Consider the following 16,059-nt stretch of genomic DNA (forward strand, 5'->3'; position numbering starts at 1 on the left):
TTACTGTTTTTTCTGTATTCAAATAAATGCAGGCTTGATGAGCACAGTAAGAAGAGACTTCTTTCAAAAACATTAAAAATAGTAATGTTTCCAAACTTTTGGTCTGTACTGTATATATATATATATACACACACAATTTGGGGTCCCAAAATCTGTAAAGTTTCACACACCTTCTTCGTGGCCAATCAGCGGAAAGGATCTCAAAGACGCAAGGCTACTCAAATTACTAGTGTGTGAAGTGGGTGGAATTAAGAGTGACGTCATCATCGCACCGGATAGCGTAATTCCAAGAAATAGTTTGAGAAACTTGAAGAACATGAGCACGAGCCCAAAGTGACTTACAATCAGTTCAGAACACATTAAACACACTTAAGAAGTTCAAGAGACCCAAGTTGACAGAAGACCATGATCGCCTCTCATTTACTGGCATACTACTTCACTGAGCTTCACCATGACCACGTCCAGAAAGTAAGTACAGCAGCCGGCTTATCGACATCTCACATGGTATATTGACTTAATCAAGCCGATGGATAAGTGGAGATCATTATCGGGCAATTACGATGTTCGTATGTTTGTCTGTTTGTTGTTACTGTAAGTCGTTCGCATCATTTAACAACTAACGTTACACGTGTATTTGACAGCGAGGTCGGTGTTACATCACTTAACACCAAATAACAGCTAAGCCTACAGATACCAGGCTCCGGGGTCCGATATTTAATAATAATAATAAAAAAAATCAGTTGTATTGATTTCTTGTTCCAAATTCCCCAATATCGCATCTTTCCCTTGCCGCATGCACTCCGTGCGTCAGACGCAAACCGTCAGTTTCCGCATTTTTGAAGCACGGAGACTTACGAGTAACGTTAGCCTTCATAGTTTGGGAGTTGAGAGATGCTCCTTACCAATGATTACCTTGGATGGCATCCGTGTCCGTTTATGTTTATAATATATGTCATACTTGTCTAGTCGTCAGTGTGAAATTATGATCTATACATTAAGTGATAAATTATGTTGGATAAACTAGTTGGGCGAGTTTTCGTGGCGCTTCCTGCCACGACGTACCTTTAACTGAGCGAGTGTTGCTCGGGTAACCTGAACCACGAGCGCCCTGCTAGTCACGTGCTCCACTCCTCATCACGCGACTTCAGCTTACTCCATTATAACAAAACCGTCCAGTGTCTCCTGTGACCCTTTAGACACTTTAGCTTTTTTGCTGTGATGTCCTCACCATGCTTCAGACCAGCAGATGACATCTCTGGAACTGGCAAAAATCAAGATGGTTTCTTACAAAGATATTTATGCACCTGCACTCCTACACATGCCCCATTTTATCCTCCTGGGACCCAGGCATAGACTTTTGTCCTCTGTAGAGGACATTATATTTTAGTGAATTTCTCTGAGACCTGATCATGCCACAGTTTTAAGTCTGTACAGAGCACATTCAGGGCTTTTTAGAGATATCAAATGTTTGGATTTTTAAAAATTATAATAATTTTTAATAATCCAAAAAATTTTTCATAAAAAAAAAACATCACAAAAAAATTATTATGTTTCAAAAAATAGTATTACTACTTTTTGTTTTACGAAACAGGGCATAATTTTCATACATGTTTTTGTTTACACCGTACACACACATTTTGTAAGCAAATCTTTTATTTTGGATTAATTACGATTAATCATCGCCCATGAAGACTGGAATAATGTCATTCTAACATTCTTTACATTTTTCTTGTGGTCGAGCAAGAAAAACACACATCAGTGCTTAGGCATCCCAGATTACACCATGTCCAAAAAAAACACTGAATTAAATTATAAAACCACAAAAAATATTTCCACACACACATATTTATATGAATAATTGTAAAATAGCGCATTTAAAAAAACTGGATGGAAATGCCAAAACGCACATAAAATCTTAAAATATGAATGAAAAATATATAAGCTCAGTTGAGGTGTATGCTTATTTTTTTTTTCGATAAGAAAATGTGCATACACTGCGATAACACGTACCAAATAAATTCCTTGATGCACAACAAAAAACGTGACTTTGCCTCAAGAGGTCATGTGATTGGGTAATTGGACTAATCATGCACCAATTTAATTGCATACTGTCTCAAACTTTGTTTTAATAATCCTGAAATGCCTGAGCCAAAGTCCGTCATCAAAATGATTTGGTATAATTACCTCCCAAAACCTATACTGATAATTTCATAAAACATGATAATGGGACTATTTGGTAAAAGTCATGTAATATCAGCTAAAAAAAATTAGTTCTGAGAAAATGTATAATGAAATGAAACTCACTTAAGGGTTTTCTGAGACTAAGGTAAGCGAGTCCTGACCTTTTTCAATTTTGAACATTTTGGTCGATTTTGTATGTTAATGGTTTATACAAACAATGACGCGCTTTGAACTCTGCTGATTTATGTTGCAACATCTTGTCTGTGTGTACGTGAAGGTAGTAAAAATTCCACTGGGATTCAGATTCCTTTTCGATCATTCATAGCAAACACTGACCTTCTTCATGTCCTGACAGTAATAAACACTTATCTTGAGGTCAAGAGTGGAGAAATGTCTTGTACAAATCAAAAGAGTTTCCTTCCTCTTTTCTTCTGCATTGTTATTGTGCCACTGCATTTGTAAACTTGCTGTAAGGCCTTGCATGCATTGGGGTCAAAGGAGTTGAAACGCGATGCTGGGCTTGAAATTGGCATGCAATTGGAGAGGTGTGGAGCTCAACCCTAAATAGAACTGGCCTCAGGGCAGAACAATGATCGAAGTAAATACTTTATCAACATTATTGTAGACCTTAAGTTCTTAAAAAGCTTTAAAAGGGTGCGTTTTCCCCCAGAGGAACCCTCATTTTAACCAAATAATCATTGTAGTCGAGTAGATTTGAATGGGGGAAGTGAAATAAAGATAATTAATAGTATTAGTACTATATTATTATTTAATTTCATTTATTGATATTATTATTTGATTTAATATGATGAGGGCATGATTTCTCTAAATGAGCACAAAGAAGTAAAGACATGTAAACATTTTGTGATGATGGCGATGAATCATTGAATCAGATTTAAATGGATTTTGTTCGAAGCAGATCAAATTAAATGAATCAAGTACCATCTGTGATGCTGCTTTTGCTCGTAAAGGTTAAACCAGTTGTTATTAAAATATCACTGTCTTAACGCAGTAATTATATACTTGTTTATTATAGCACTGCATACTGTTACATACAGTCTAGGCCTTGCTGTTCGGTCACTGAGTCTGATATTTACTGGGCCATTTGAAAGGACCTTGAATTCAAGGTGACCAGCCTAGACTTACACCAGTTTGACTCTCTGTGCGTTTGTGTGTGTGTGTGTGTGTGTGTGTGTGTGTGTGTGTGTCTGTGTATATTATATATATATATATATATATATATATAATATATATATATATATATATATATATTATATATATATATATATATATATATATTAATAGTACATTTCCTTTCACTGAAGTGGTAACCATGTACTTCGTGTTAATCAATGTATCTTACTATATTAAGGCTTTTATTTTTTCATTGAATCATAATAGTGCATAAATTGTGCTAATTATATCACTTTTCACATAAATCGTGTCGTAAGTGTGTTGTTTCTTCAGTATTTTTGATGTTTAGACTCTCTGGAATCATCAAGCTTTTAGCCCTGTTAAATCCTATACATATGTTAGCATAGGTTGATTTGTTTACCGTGTGATCTTGGCACCCTGTTTCTTATGTTGGGCAGCTGTGTGGTGCTTTTGTCCCCCTGTGGTGTCAAATGTTATATTCTAGAAACAGCCTTTCAAGTTTCACATCTCACTGTAGTTCTTAGTATTTACCAAGACTACCAAACCATTTGTCCTGCTGAGGCTGTAAACGCTGTCCGCATACTATTTGTAGGTCCCTAGCAGCTGTATGAATTGTGCCTCAGTATATTTGCTATTTAACTAAGAATCAAACCATTATTGAGCTAAAATTGCAGAACTAGTTCAGCTGTCAATCATTAAAAACACACTGCCGCAGATCTCAGAGAGAGAGAGCTGCATTTTTGTTACAATCTTGAAGGATCTTGCCATTAAGAGGCTCTTTCTTCATCTAATAAAACAGCAATCGGGAGCTTCGCTAGTGAAGTCACCATCTGACCTTTGAGTGAAAGCTAGTATGGGACATTCCAGATTCTCTTTCTTGTGAAAGATTCTTCAGCTCGTATCATGACTGTAAGAATAATCTGATGGTTTCAGATTGCTGGCCTTCAAAGAAAGCAGTTCTCTGTGATTGGCAGAGCCAGACATTGTGATTACGTTTGGAACAAAAAGCAACTTTGTGTCCCAATGTTGTTATTTTATGCTGATATATTTTAGCTTTATCTTTGCCCTTCTGCTACAAATATTGAGTTTGTTTTTTCACATTCTGTGACTACTGCTATGTTTAGAATAGAACTGCTTAATGCCTGTACTAATACACACACACACACACACACACACACACACACACACACACACACACACACACACAACACAAAAAAACCTAAAAAAAAAATACACTATAAAAAAAATTAACAAAAACTATTTAACAAACACCACAGCTGAACATATATGCACCCTACTATATTCCCAATATATTGCTATAATATCTAAAATCATAAGTCATTATACAATTCATAAAAAAATATATAAAAAAATATATAAATAATTAAAAGCAACAAATTCTAGAATTTAAAAGAAAAATATTATCTTAAAAGCTAATGGAAAAAGTCCTGTGAATATGCTCATACCTAAAATATTTAATCAGTTAGAAACTATGTTTTGTGTGTGCTCTAATATGATTTAAAATGACATTTTTTCCCCCCTATTTTGTGAGAAACCTGGGTATTTAATGCTTGCAAAAAATTATGGAGAGTTACTTTCACGCTGCGAAATTAATATGAGTGTAATCATATTCCATTCCATATATATTTGTATGATAATATGTTTTAGTGGTGTTTATGCCAATAAAAAGTTTAGTAACATTTAAAAATGGCTATGATTGACTAAACAAGATAATACATTTTGTGTTCCTTAGTAGTAAACAATTTATTTAAACAGATAAGACCAATATAAGTTGAATTTAACAGTAAACTGGAGAATAGATGAAAACTAGAAAATGTGCATCAGATGTTCACCCATCATTTGTTTTTTTCAGGTGGATAAGTTCCTGTATCACATGCGACTGTCAGATGAGAACCTTATGGATGTCTCCAAGCGGTTCAGGAGGGAGATGGATAAAGGTCTAGGCAGAGACACTAACCCAACCGCAGCCGTCAAGATGCTCCCCACCTTTGTCCGTTCCACACCTGATGGCACAGGTGATGAGAATGAGATTTTGACACATGCTATTTTGATAATGCTTTCATCATCCGTATAAGACATTTGGGCTTTCCTTTTGCAGTCCCTAAAGGTATCTGGACACTTCAGCCACACTTACAAATGTACAATGGATTCAGGTAAAATAGGCCAATTTTAGCCCAGTTTTCAAAAAGTGGCCCTATTGAGCTGAATTCATTGAATTCCAGAGCATTTGAAATGAAAAGAATCTCAAGCCACTCCTGTAAACAAACAATGCTAGAGCTTTCCTCTGAACTAACTTCACTTTTCCTTTGACATCCAACCAACTGTTCTCAAGTTCTCACAAGTGTGCACTAGGGATATGCCGGTATCAGATTTTCCTGTTGCGATTAATTGAGTTTCAAAAAAGTGGTCAAAATACAGTAAAACAGGTTAAATAACTTTTTCTCATAACAAAAATAACCGAATATTTAAATACAATAAAGCAATACAAAAAATATATTTAAAGTTAAAAGTTTTACACCGATTAAAGTGCAAAAGAACTTTAAAAAACCCATAGGTATCACTTTACAATAAGACCTCATTAGTTAACCTTAGTTAATGCATTAACATTCACAAGCAATAGCTACATTAGCTACAGAAGTTACTAATCTTTGTTAAAAAATTCAAGTCTTAGCTCATGTTAGCTCATTAAATAACAAAGTTGCAACTTTCGATTTTAACAATTGTGTTTATTGAATATTGGAATACCTAAGATTTAATGAATGTTCAGAAATTCCGATTTTAATTGGCAGTTTGTTAACTAATGAAGCCCTAAGGTAAGGTGTTAATGAAAATAAAGAATCAAAACACTTTCAAACAATATCTAGGGCATGTTGTATCCAGATTAAAATGGAAAAAACTTTATGGAAATATATAAATATTATTTTATATTATTTAAATGTTTAGAAAGTAGCAGCTGCTTTTATTACGAAGCATCGGGTTTCCAGGGTAAGGGCTGCATTTTCTGCCATCTGCTGTCAGAGAGTGAATGTGCTTTCATTCAGCTCATCTCTCACCTGTTCTCCCCAGGGGGGCAGGGTTTCATATTTTATTGAAGCATCCCCAGGCGCCGCCATTGATTAGCGGACCCCCACCTACTGTTAGCATTCCATTGACTCACTTTGACAGTGAATAACTTTACATCTGAGGACTTTTAAAGACTCCATTTGTCCATTAATTATTTCTAAAGAAACATGAAAAAGTATAAAATGCTCCATTACCTTGTATCTTATGTTCTGGCCCCGTCGAATGCAGTTTTTTTGTAAAAATAGGCTAACCATTGCGTCATAACCTGCCTCTCTCGCACAGTAGAGAAATTACCGTATGGACATAAAGAAAAAACTAGAAGCTCACAAACAATCACTTACTATCAATCAATCTATCGGATTGTTATTATTAAAAAAAACAAAAAAATAATCAATCAGAATACTTAACCAAAATTTGCTCCTCCTGTTCAAACGCTCGCCATCTCTCTGCACGATTCAGTTGGGTGATTCAGATTTCTCTTGGCACAGCTATTAGAAGACTTACAATTGTCAGAAACAGGTTGCGCACGTCACATTTTTTACGTCATCAAGCTCAGTTTGAGTTTGCCCAGTACGCTCGACCCCCAGGAAGTGTGTGCTTCTAATTGACTTCACTTGTCTCCGTTGAATCCAATGGGGTCGCTGTGTCCATTTCTTTTACTGTCTATGGTTCCCCCATGTGTTTCTCATGTGTGCTCGTTTACATCATAGCTCACACGCGTTTTTAAAGCAGCATACAGTGGTGTTGTGCATTTTGACCAGTTGATGGGAAAAGTATTCTTAAAATGCATTCCAAATTCTGAATAATTGTAACAAAGTGTTATTCTCGGTATTTAGAAGTGCCCACGATAACAATATCGTGCATATTCATTACCGCGATATATCGCATTACCGAATATCGGCACATGTCTAGTGTGCACTAGTGTACACTACCATTCAGACCTTGGGTTGAACAAAGTGTTGTTGTTTTTGAAAGAAGTCTCTTAAGTTTTGCTTAGAAATGTTATGCCCGATATTGTGATTTCTATTGTAATGTAAGAGTTGCTTAAATATCCAATTACTTGATGTGTGTATGCGAACAAAATGTATTCAAAATACTTTAAGTTCTTACTGAAAGGATGAAATACTCCAAGGCACTTGTATAAAGGAAAAAAGCCTTTACTCAACCGGGCTAAATCATTAAAAAAGTTAAAAGTGTAGATCTATGCGTTTCGTGTAGCCAAAACGCTTAGATCTACACTTTTATTTTATTTTTTATTTTTAATGATTTAACCCGGTTGATTAAAGGCTTTTTAATTCAAGAGCCTTGGAGTATTTCATCCTTGCAGTTTGATAATTTACCTCTAATCATCCAGAGCACTGGTGGTTACGTGAAGAGACTAGTGCAGCATTCTCGGCTTTTTTTACTTTAAGTTTCTAATATTACTGAGAAAAAACAATAAGCAAACAGAGAATGTGTGTAATATTGTGAATGGCAAAGCATTCATATCCTGCGGGAGTCTGGTTCCATGCAGGTCAAGTCATGGGTGGAGGGATATTGTTGTCAGCATCTTATGGAACACATATTGCTCTGTCCTAGAAGTGTTGTGTTCCTTTTTATATGAAGAAAAAAAAAATACAGATCCACCAATCCAGGTGTGCTATATCACGGGTCACTGTTGATGCGTTTGAGTGTGTGTTTGTCACTCACAGTGACCGACATCAACCCGATTCTTTCACTGGCATCTGAGGGTGTTTTACTGTGCACGCGGGATGAGACAATGTCTCAAGCAGAGTGTGAAAAGAATAACTGTACTCGGGGTCCTGAAAAGAATGCCTGCTCACAGAAATGAAGTCCTGTGGGTGTGAGCCACAAAACGGTGGTAGGAAGTGTTGCCAAGGGAACGATGCTGATCTGTGAGATCAAGGTGGATACGTGTTCAAATGGATGTTTTCAATCGCCGCTTACTCAAGGACTTTATTCTCATGTTGTGAACATTGAGATGTTCCTGTTTGCTTAACTTTTGCTGAGATATTTTATTGTAGCTGTATATTTTTTCAACTTCCTTCTCACAAAAGATTTTGTTTACAGTGTTTTGGTTTTTATTGTGTCATTTTAAAGTGAGATCTCAGGGTTGTGCGCATGAAGCCTGATGTTGTACTGGCATTTCACAGTATAACAGTATAAGGGAGAAGGTCTCTGCAATCCCCTTGTTAGTTCAACAAACACTTTCTAATAGACCTTTAAAAGTGGAAAGTCAGGTGTTACAGGCATAGGAAAGCATGCAAGGACTAGTTCTAAAGAGGTCATCATGAGAAAGCAAAATTTCCATTGATCTTTGGAAATTTACTACGAGGTTACAGAAATCTGAGACTTCTTCCCTTGTCTGAAAATACTTTTTATTGAAATTAAGTTGCAAATACTAATTTTAAAGCAGATTCTTAGTAAATGGAGACCATATGAACATTGTTCAGAAATGTGGCCCGTCCAGTCACAGGGAGGTAACTGCATTTAAGTTCCACATTAAACGTTGTAACATTAGGATAATGAAGTCATAAAGTGTTGAGAAACAAGTCATAACACAAGGTAGGAGCATTGTCTTTTCCCTTGGATTATGGTGTGCTTGTTTTGACAATGGACTAGGGCTGCACGATATTGGAAAAAACTGACATTGGGATATTTTGTTTCTCTGCAATATATATTGCAATATGAAAAAATACTGGAGTTTTCACCAGATGACTTGAATAGTTTATTTGGAAAGAATGAATAACTCTAGAGGTAGTGGAGTGATTTTTGATGAGAAGTGCCTCTGAATAGAAAATTAAATTAATGTAAAAAAGACAAAAAAAAAAAAATACACTGCCAAAGATTTCACTAGCCCTGCAATAATAAAGTTTTTTTTGACCCACTTCAATACTTAAGCAAAAACTACCACCTTAACTAATATATACTTCAGACATTATTGAAGAGAAGACAAATGAACAGTCAGTTATAAAATAAGAACAAATAAACAAATAACAAACAACAGCACAAATAAATGAAATACAACAAAGACACAAATGAAATGAAACAGTGGTTTAAGTTTTTCAGGTATTTCTAACAATAGCATTCAGGTACAGAAATAAATCAAATGTAAAATTACACTGCATATATTTAATATAGATTAATCCTTGTTTAAGCTACAAAAAGATTCAGTGAACATCAGCAGTGAGAGATTTTCTCTGTCTTTTGATTTTTGAATAACATTAATGACATTGACACAGACAGCAGCAGGAACAGTGCAGGCTGCTGTCACTTTAAGAACTAATGCACAGATACACATCTGACATAACCGACTGTGTTAACAAAAATACCTGCCAAGACAGTATTTTGACATTATTTTTGTGCATTTGTCCATTCAAGCTCAAGTAGATGCGAAAGAGAACTGAATTTGCGGTTTTCGCGGACCATCAGTCAGAGATTCGCCTCTCTGGTGCGTGCTTTGAGTGTGTTTGTTGGAAAATATTAATGTTGTTAAATTGAGGTTATTGTCAGAACATTACAACTTTGTTCTTGTGATGCTTTCTTTATTTTCAAAATCTGTTCTTTTAATATAAATTTACACTTGATTTGTTTGTAGAAACGGGCGACTTCCTTGCCCTGGACTTGGGAGGAACAAATTTTCGAGTTCTGCTTGTCAGAGTTTCCGGTAATGGAAAACAAAAGGTGGAGATGGAAAACCAGATCTATGCCATTCCAGAGAACATCATGAGGGGTAGTGGGACAGAGGTGAGGAGTGAGTGAGTGTGTGTGCATGCAAACCTGTTTGTGTGTGTGTTTGTGCCTTTCTTGCTGTAGATCTCATACACCTATATACACGTTTAAAAGCCAGCAGAATGCTTGGGTGTTATATATTTAAAGGGATGGTTCATCCAAAAATGAAACTTCTGTCATCATAGACTCACCCTGGTGTTGTTCCAAACATGTATGGCTGACTTTGTTTTATGGAACATAGAAGATTTCGAGAAGTATTCATTTTTTTTTTTGTCTTTTTATTATGCATTATAAATAACTTTTTCTTGTAGCCTGCAACATTCTGCTGCAAGTTCCTCACGGCAACCCGTCAAAATAAAAGTTTAGTTTAACGTGAAGAAATTGTCAAAAATATATTAATATTTAGCAGTCTTAAAACTCAATGTAACAACAATGCTACTACTTCTACTAATAAATATTAATAAATCTTTATTTTTAAAGGAATAATCACATTTGTTTTCTTTTAGATTTTAACAGAAACCTCTGCTGTGCAAAACTAAAAGGGTTTTTCATTTGATTAGGATAAATTAAATTGTTTTATGCCTTTATCTGATTACCAGAACAATTAAGAAGAACATTTTATATTATTGTTTCAAAAAGGACCCTACACACACAAAAAAAGAAAAGGTTTAAAATACAGGCCTGTGGCTCTTAATTTCTTTTTAAAAATTCACCATTTGTAAACTGATGTTTACTGTTCATTTTTTAGAAATATCAATAGCATTTGTATTAAAACTATATTCCTATATATAAATAAATCAATCAATCAATCAATCAAGAATCGAATCGTATCGGGACATCTGAATCGATACCCAGACCTATAAAGCAATCTGAGACGCTACAATAAACTCTTTATCATAATAATCAAATAAAGTGTCATAGTAATAACTAAATAAACGGACTGTTGTGCATAAAAGTGTCTTAGGTGGCTGGGAACTGAAACATGCCTGGTTTAAAACCAAACCAATGTTTTCTCACATAGTTCATCCTTAGTCTCTTTGCTAGTCTGGCAGGGAACATGTCTTTTAGCCTTTGCAATGAAGACTGTCTGGACTTCAATCATTGCAATTTGACCACAAGACTCCTTTATAAGTGTGCATGACCTGGAGGTGGAAGGTACAGCTGGAACCCAGCTGGCAGAAGATGATGAGTTGCACCTGGGTTCTCACAGCCCATGGCATTATGGCTTTATAATTTCAACGTGTAATGCCTAATGTGAGGAGACAGCACCATATGTTGATTGACAGTCCCTTTTGGATTTTCACATGAACACTTTTCACTTATACTAGTGAGAGGAAAATAACACCTTTGGCAAACTTGCACATGATATTTTTGGTTGAGAAATGTATTTAAATCAGTCTTAAAATGAATCCTGTCATTTTTTTTTTTTCTTTTCCAGCTCTTCGATCACATAGCTGAATGCTTGGCCAATTTCCTTGAAAAATTGGGCATCAAAGACAAGAAGCTGCCTCTTGGCTTTACCTTTTCATTTCCTTGCCTGCAGACCAAGCTTGATGAGGTGAGATGAGAAGGATTAAAGGGAAACAAACACTAAACTTAGCAGCTCTTCTGTCAGAATGTCATGTTTCCATGGTTGCCATTATTTCTCTACAGAGTTTTCTGGTGTCTTGGACCAAAGGTTTTAAGGCGAGTGGAGTGGAGGGGAGAGATGTTGTGGGCCTGTTGAGAAAAGCCATCAAGAAGAGAGGGGTGAGTGTAATGAGTCAGGGTGTTATGCTTTTACATTCACAAGATATTTGTTTTAGTCTTTCTTGTATAGTCCTAACAATGCGTGTAATGAAATGTGCGTCGTAGCCTACAAGTCAATAGGTGTCATCATCGTACAGTTTTCTTGCATGTGGTACCCAGGTTTATTAGATCCATGTTGCACAGTGTGACCAGCAATGATCTTATATGATTGCTAAAATTGTGCAGTGTGTAGAAGGCTTAAGGCACAAGCTTCTTTATATATGTATGTATATAATAAACTTGAATCCACAGATAGATGTGAATACTCAGTGCTAGCAATTACACTACTGTTCAAAACTTTGGTGTCAGTGAGATTTAGTTTTTTTCTGAAACAAAGAATTGTTTGTTTTAATACCAGGTGTAAACATGGCCAATGAGCATGTACAAAATTTCCAGAAGAGAACAGCGGGAAAAGAATGATTAGATTATTCAGAATTGAAGCATGTGAATTTCCTTTTTGCAATAAAGGCTAGAAAATGTACATTAATCTGTGAAGTCTGGTGTGAATTCACCACTTGGTCCTCACATAAAGTTAATAAATGCATGGGAATTCTTACGTGTGAATCATGGAGGGTGTTGTCGTTTTGTCCGTTTCTTAAGATATTTCTGAGAACAAGGACTTGATGTTGTGTGTCACAGTGGTAAAAGTTGTCCGTTAGCAATTCCATTAATCTCAATGCCACTTACTTGGCAGATGCAGGAAGCAAACGATTTGAACTCTGCTCTTTGACTGCATAAAGATTTTTTGAGCCAAAATTCATGTGATTAATTTATGCTATAGCCACAGGCCTATTCCGCACTCAAGCACAAACATAAAGCTTGCCTAAAGCACTGCCAAAAATAATGACTGTGTTGGGAAATACAGCAAGGAGATATTTTAATCAAGTATTTATAAATGAGTGTTTTCTGGTGTCAGTGTTGGCTGCAGAGATGAAGCGGACGATGCAGACTCGTCATCTCCGCAGTACAGTGGATGTGCCTTTAGAGAAAAATCAACCTAACATACGGATTTCATAATGAGAGAGTATATGTTTTTGATTTAAATTTGATCATTTCTAAGTAGACATCTCGAGTATTCTTCTTAGATGTATTTCTCTTGTCTGTCAGGTAGGGGTGGGAATCTTTAGGCACTTCATGATCACAATCCGATTCTAAAACTATTCTTGATCTACATTTTTTCCTAATTAATTCTTCTGCTGTGCAAATACATTTGCTATGTTTATATTTGGAATCTCTGTAAGTCAGTAGCCTACTGTCATCTTAAAAATAGGGATGTGAATCTTCACTGGATTCACGATTCAATTCAATTCAATTACGATTATCGTGTCAACGACTCTATTTCGATACGTCACATTCTCAGTTTTCAATATTACTGCACATGGATACATTTTAATTTAAATTTTATATCAAATTTATTTTGTGCAAATTTTACTGATTTTTTTTTTATTTTTATTAAATTATATAAGCAGGCAATTTTTTTTAATAATTACTCATTTTAAAAATAAGTGTTCTTTAAGTAGGCTATCCGAAAGTTTACAGACAATCATAGTTATGGGTTTTTCTTTTTTCCCTCAGCATTATTATTGTTTGATTATTACTGATGAGATCACAGACAGTGGCAGCTTTAACAGGCTGCATTCACACTGATTCACACTAATGCAGATTTCTATTTCGATATATCAGATGTTTTGTCCTGTTCTGAAAACATAATTTACTGTGTTTACATCAGTTTCGTATATAAGTATTTGGAGATGCAGGTGCATTTAACTGCAGCCGCGATCAAGCTTCAGGACATCAAACAAAAAGCACACGTGAAAGTATGTCAGTACGTGAGTTTCATGCATCTTATACGTACTGCATTCCAAATGACATAAATGAAAGCATAATACTGAAACAACGGCTGGTGGAAGCACACACTGTCAAGCAATGCGCACATGTCTCACAGCGCATATCCTGTGCAATGAAGCCCGCCGTGATTGTCTCTAGCGCACACACGTGCCATATGTGGGGAAAAACCATGCTCAGAATCGTTGAAAAGAGAATCGCGATCCATCAGAGAATCTATTTTTTTTCTCCCACCCCTACTGTCAGGCATAGACTATATGTTGAGTTTTGTTTAATTCACAGAGACCGAGACGACAGAAAATGCATCCTTTTTTTTTTCTTCTTATTTTTACAAAAGCACAACTTCTTGTTGTAAAATTTAGTCGACTATTAGGGGCACAGCCCTACATGCGTCATTAGTTTATTTGACCTTTCATAAGTGTTTCAGCTTGGTTCAAAATAGTAAACAAGTACCAGCATTTTCTTTTTTTATCTCTTCAGGACTTTGACATTGACATCGTTGCTGTGATCAATGACACCGTTGGCACCATGATGACCTGTGGTTATGACGACCATCACTGTGAGATTGGCCTCATTGTTGGTGAGTCAGTGTCTTATATTTGCACTCATATGCTAGCTGAGATCAGTGGGAAATATCAGCCAGGGTGGCAGTGATATGTGTCAGACATGCTTGCTGTGAATGAAAGGTGCTTTATTCAAACATAGACCTTTTTGTTTCTGTCAATTGTTTTGGTTCTAGATTGTGGGCATATTAGAGAACACATTTTAGGCATTTTATTGCCTCTTCAGGCCTATTATTATGGCCTAACAAAAGGATTTTGGCGGCATTTTCCTAATGCTAATTCTCACACTCCTCTAAATGAACTAATTGTTTTGATTCATGTTCCCCTAATAGTGTGTCAAATATGTGTAATTATAGAGGCTAGAGCAGATGTCCCTGAGCCTTTCACACAACTTGATTTGCCATGCACAGTATCAGTTATTACACTCTCTAATTTGTACATGATTTTAACGCTTTCTCACATTAGATGACAAATACAGAAGTCTAAATTTATAGTTGTATGTAGAAGTACAGCCAAAGTTCTTTTAGAGCAAAAACAGCTGGAGTGAAGCTGCTTCTTCTTTTTTTTTTTTTTTGAAATTAAATTCAAATAAATTCATTAATATCAAATAATCAATAAATAAAAAAACGGTCAAACGTTTTCATGATTTTCACAATAAATAAATAAATAAAATATGCTGCAACTGTTTTCAACATAATAAATGTTAAAATGGTAAGAAGAAGAATTGTTTTGCCAAATTATCTGAAATTCAGCTTAGCAATCACTGGAATAAATTACATTTAAAAATGTATTAAAAATAGAAAAGTAATATAAAACTGTAAAAATATTTCAAATACTGCATATTTTCTTTTATAAGAAAAAAATATTCAAATGTAGGGGTGTAACGATAAACATATTTTCGGTTCGGTACGCATGTATACCGAACAAATACAGCATTGTTTTAAGCTCTGCACTAGCGGAACTTCGTTGGAAACTTCCAGTTTTATACATTGTTATTTTTGCTAAGAAACCAATAAATGTCAATTTGGTACTCTTTGATGTGGCATGACAGATGTCTGTATAAACGCCTCAGTTCAAACGGCAGTCTGATCATCCCTTACTCTTTACTACTAGTTTTAATGCGAGATAAACATGAATGAACATTTGTGTATTTGTTCAATCAGTGTTTCAGCCCTGGAAAACATTAATAAAATTGCTTGTAAACAAAATGTCACGTAGCATGTCTTTTACAGCTCGTTAGTTCACTCTAAATGAAGTCTAGAGAAGAGCATTTTGTGAAATATTAGACTATTTTACTAATTTAGTGATGACTTAATTATTTAATGTTTGTTTAAATAAATCTGTTATGAAACGAAATATATCAATTGGCTGTCATAACTTAACAACAAATAGAATTGTTTTTTAAGTTGACTGTTGATTATTATATTTAAAAATAAATAATATTAAAGTGTGTGCTTGTTACTTTAATTGTAACCTTAGTAATGTAAAAGGCCTCTCTATAGTTTAAAGCCACAGCAGAGTTAAATTTTTATTCCTAAGAAAATTTTAATTATAATTTAATTTATTTGAAGAAAGAGCAATTTGTTCAGAAAACCAGTGTTTAATTACAAAAAGCAATTTTATGTACATTTTTTTTGCCTTTGCTGTACCAAAACCATAACGAACCATGATGTATAAACCGAGGTACATACCGAACCGTCATGTTTGTGTA

The 16,059-nt window shown here is 35.2% G+C and overlaps 1 protein-coding gene across 1 annotated transcript in view; it reads left to right on the forward strand.

Annotated features, from left to right (window-relative positions):
* The first annotated feature begins 243 nt into the window (after positions 1–243).
* Positions 244–16,059, forward strand: part of hk2 (hexokinase 2) — a 42,337-nt gene continuing 26,521 nt past the window's right edge. The window contains exons 1-6 of the mRNA XM_042753262.1: positions 244–468; positions 5,210–5,372; positions 10,019–10,167; positions 11,591–11,710; positions 11,806–11,901; positions 14,266–14,365. Coding sequence (XP_042609196.1) covers positions 406–468; positions 5,210–5,372; positions 10,019–10,167; positions 11,591–11,710; positions 11,806–11,901; positions 14,266–14,365 — 691 coding nt within the window. The 5' untranslated portion in view covers positions 244–405. The remainder of the gene's footprint in view (positions 469–5,209; positions 5,373–10,018; positions 10,168–11,590; positions 11,711–11,805; positions 11,902–14,265; positions 14,366–16,059) is intronic.

The sequence above is a fragment of the Cyprinus carpio genome, chromosome A5 (assembly GCF_018340385.1).
Source record: "Cyprinus carpio isolate SPL01 chromosome A5, ASM1834038v1, whole genome shotgun sequence".
Taxonomy (NCBI): Eukaryota; Metazoa; Chordata; class Actinopteri; order Cypriniformes; family Cyprinidae; genus Cyprinus; species Cyprinus carpio.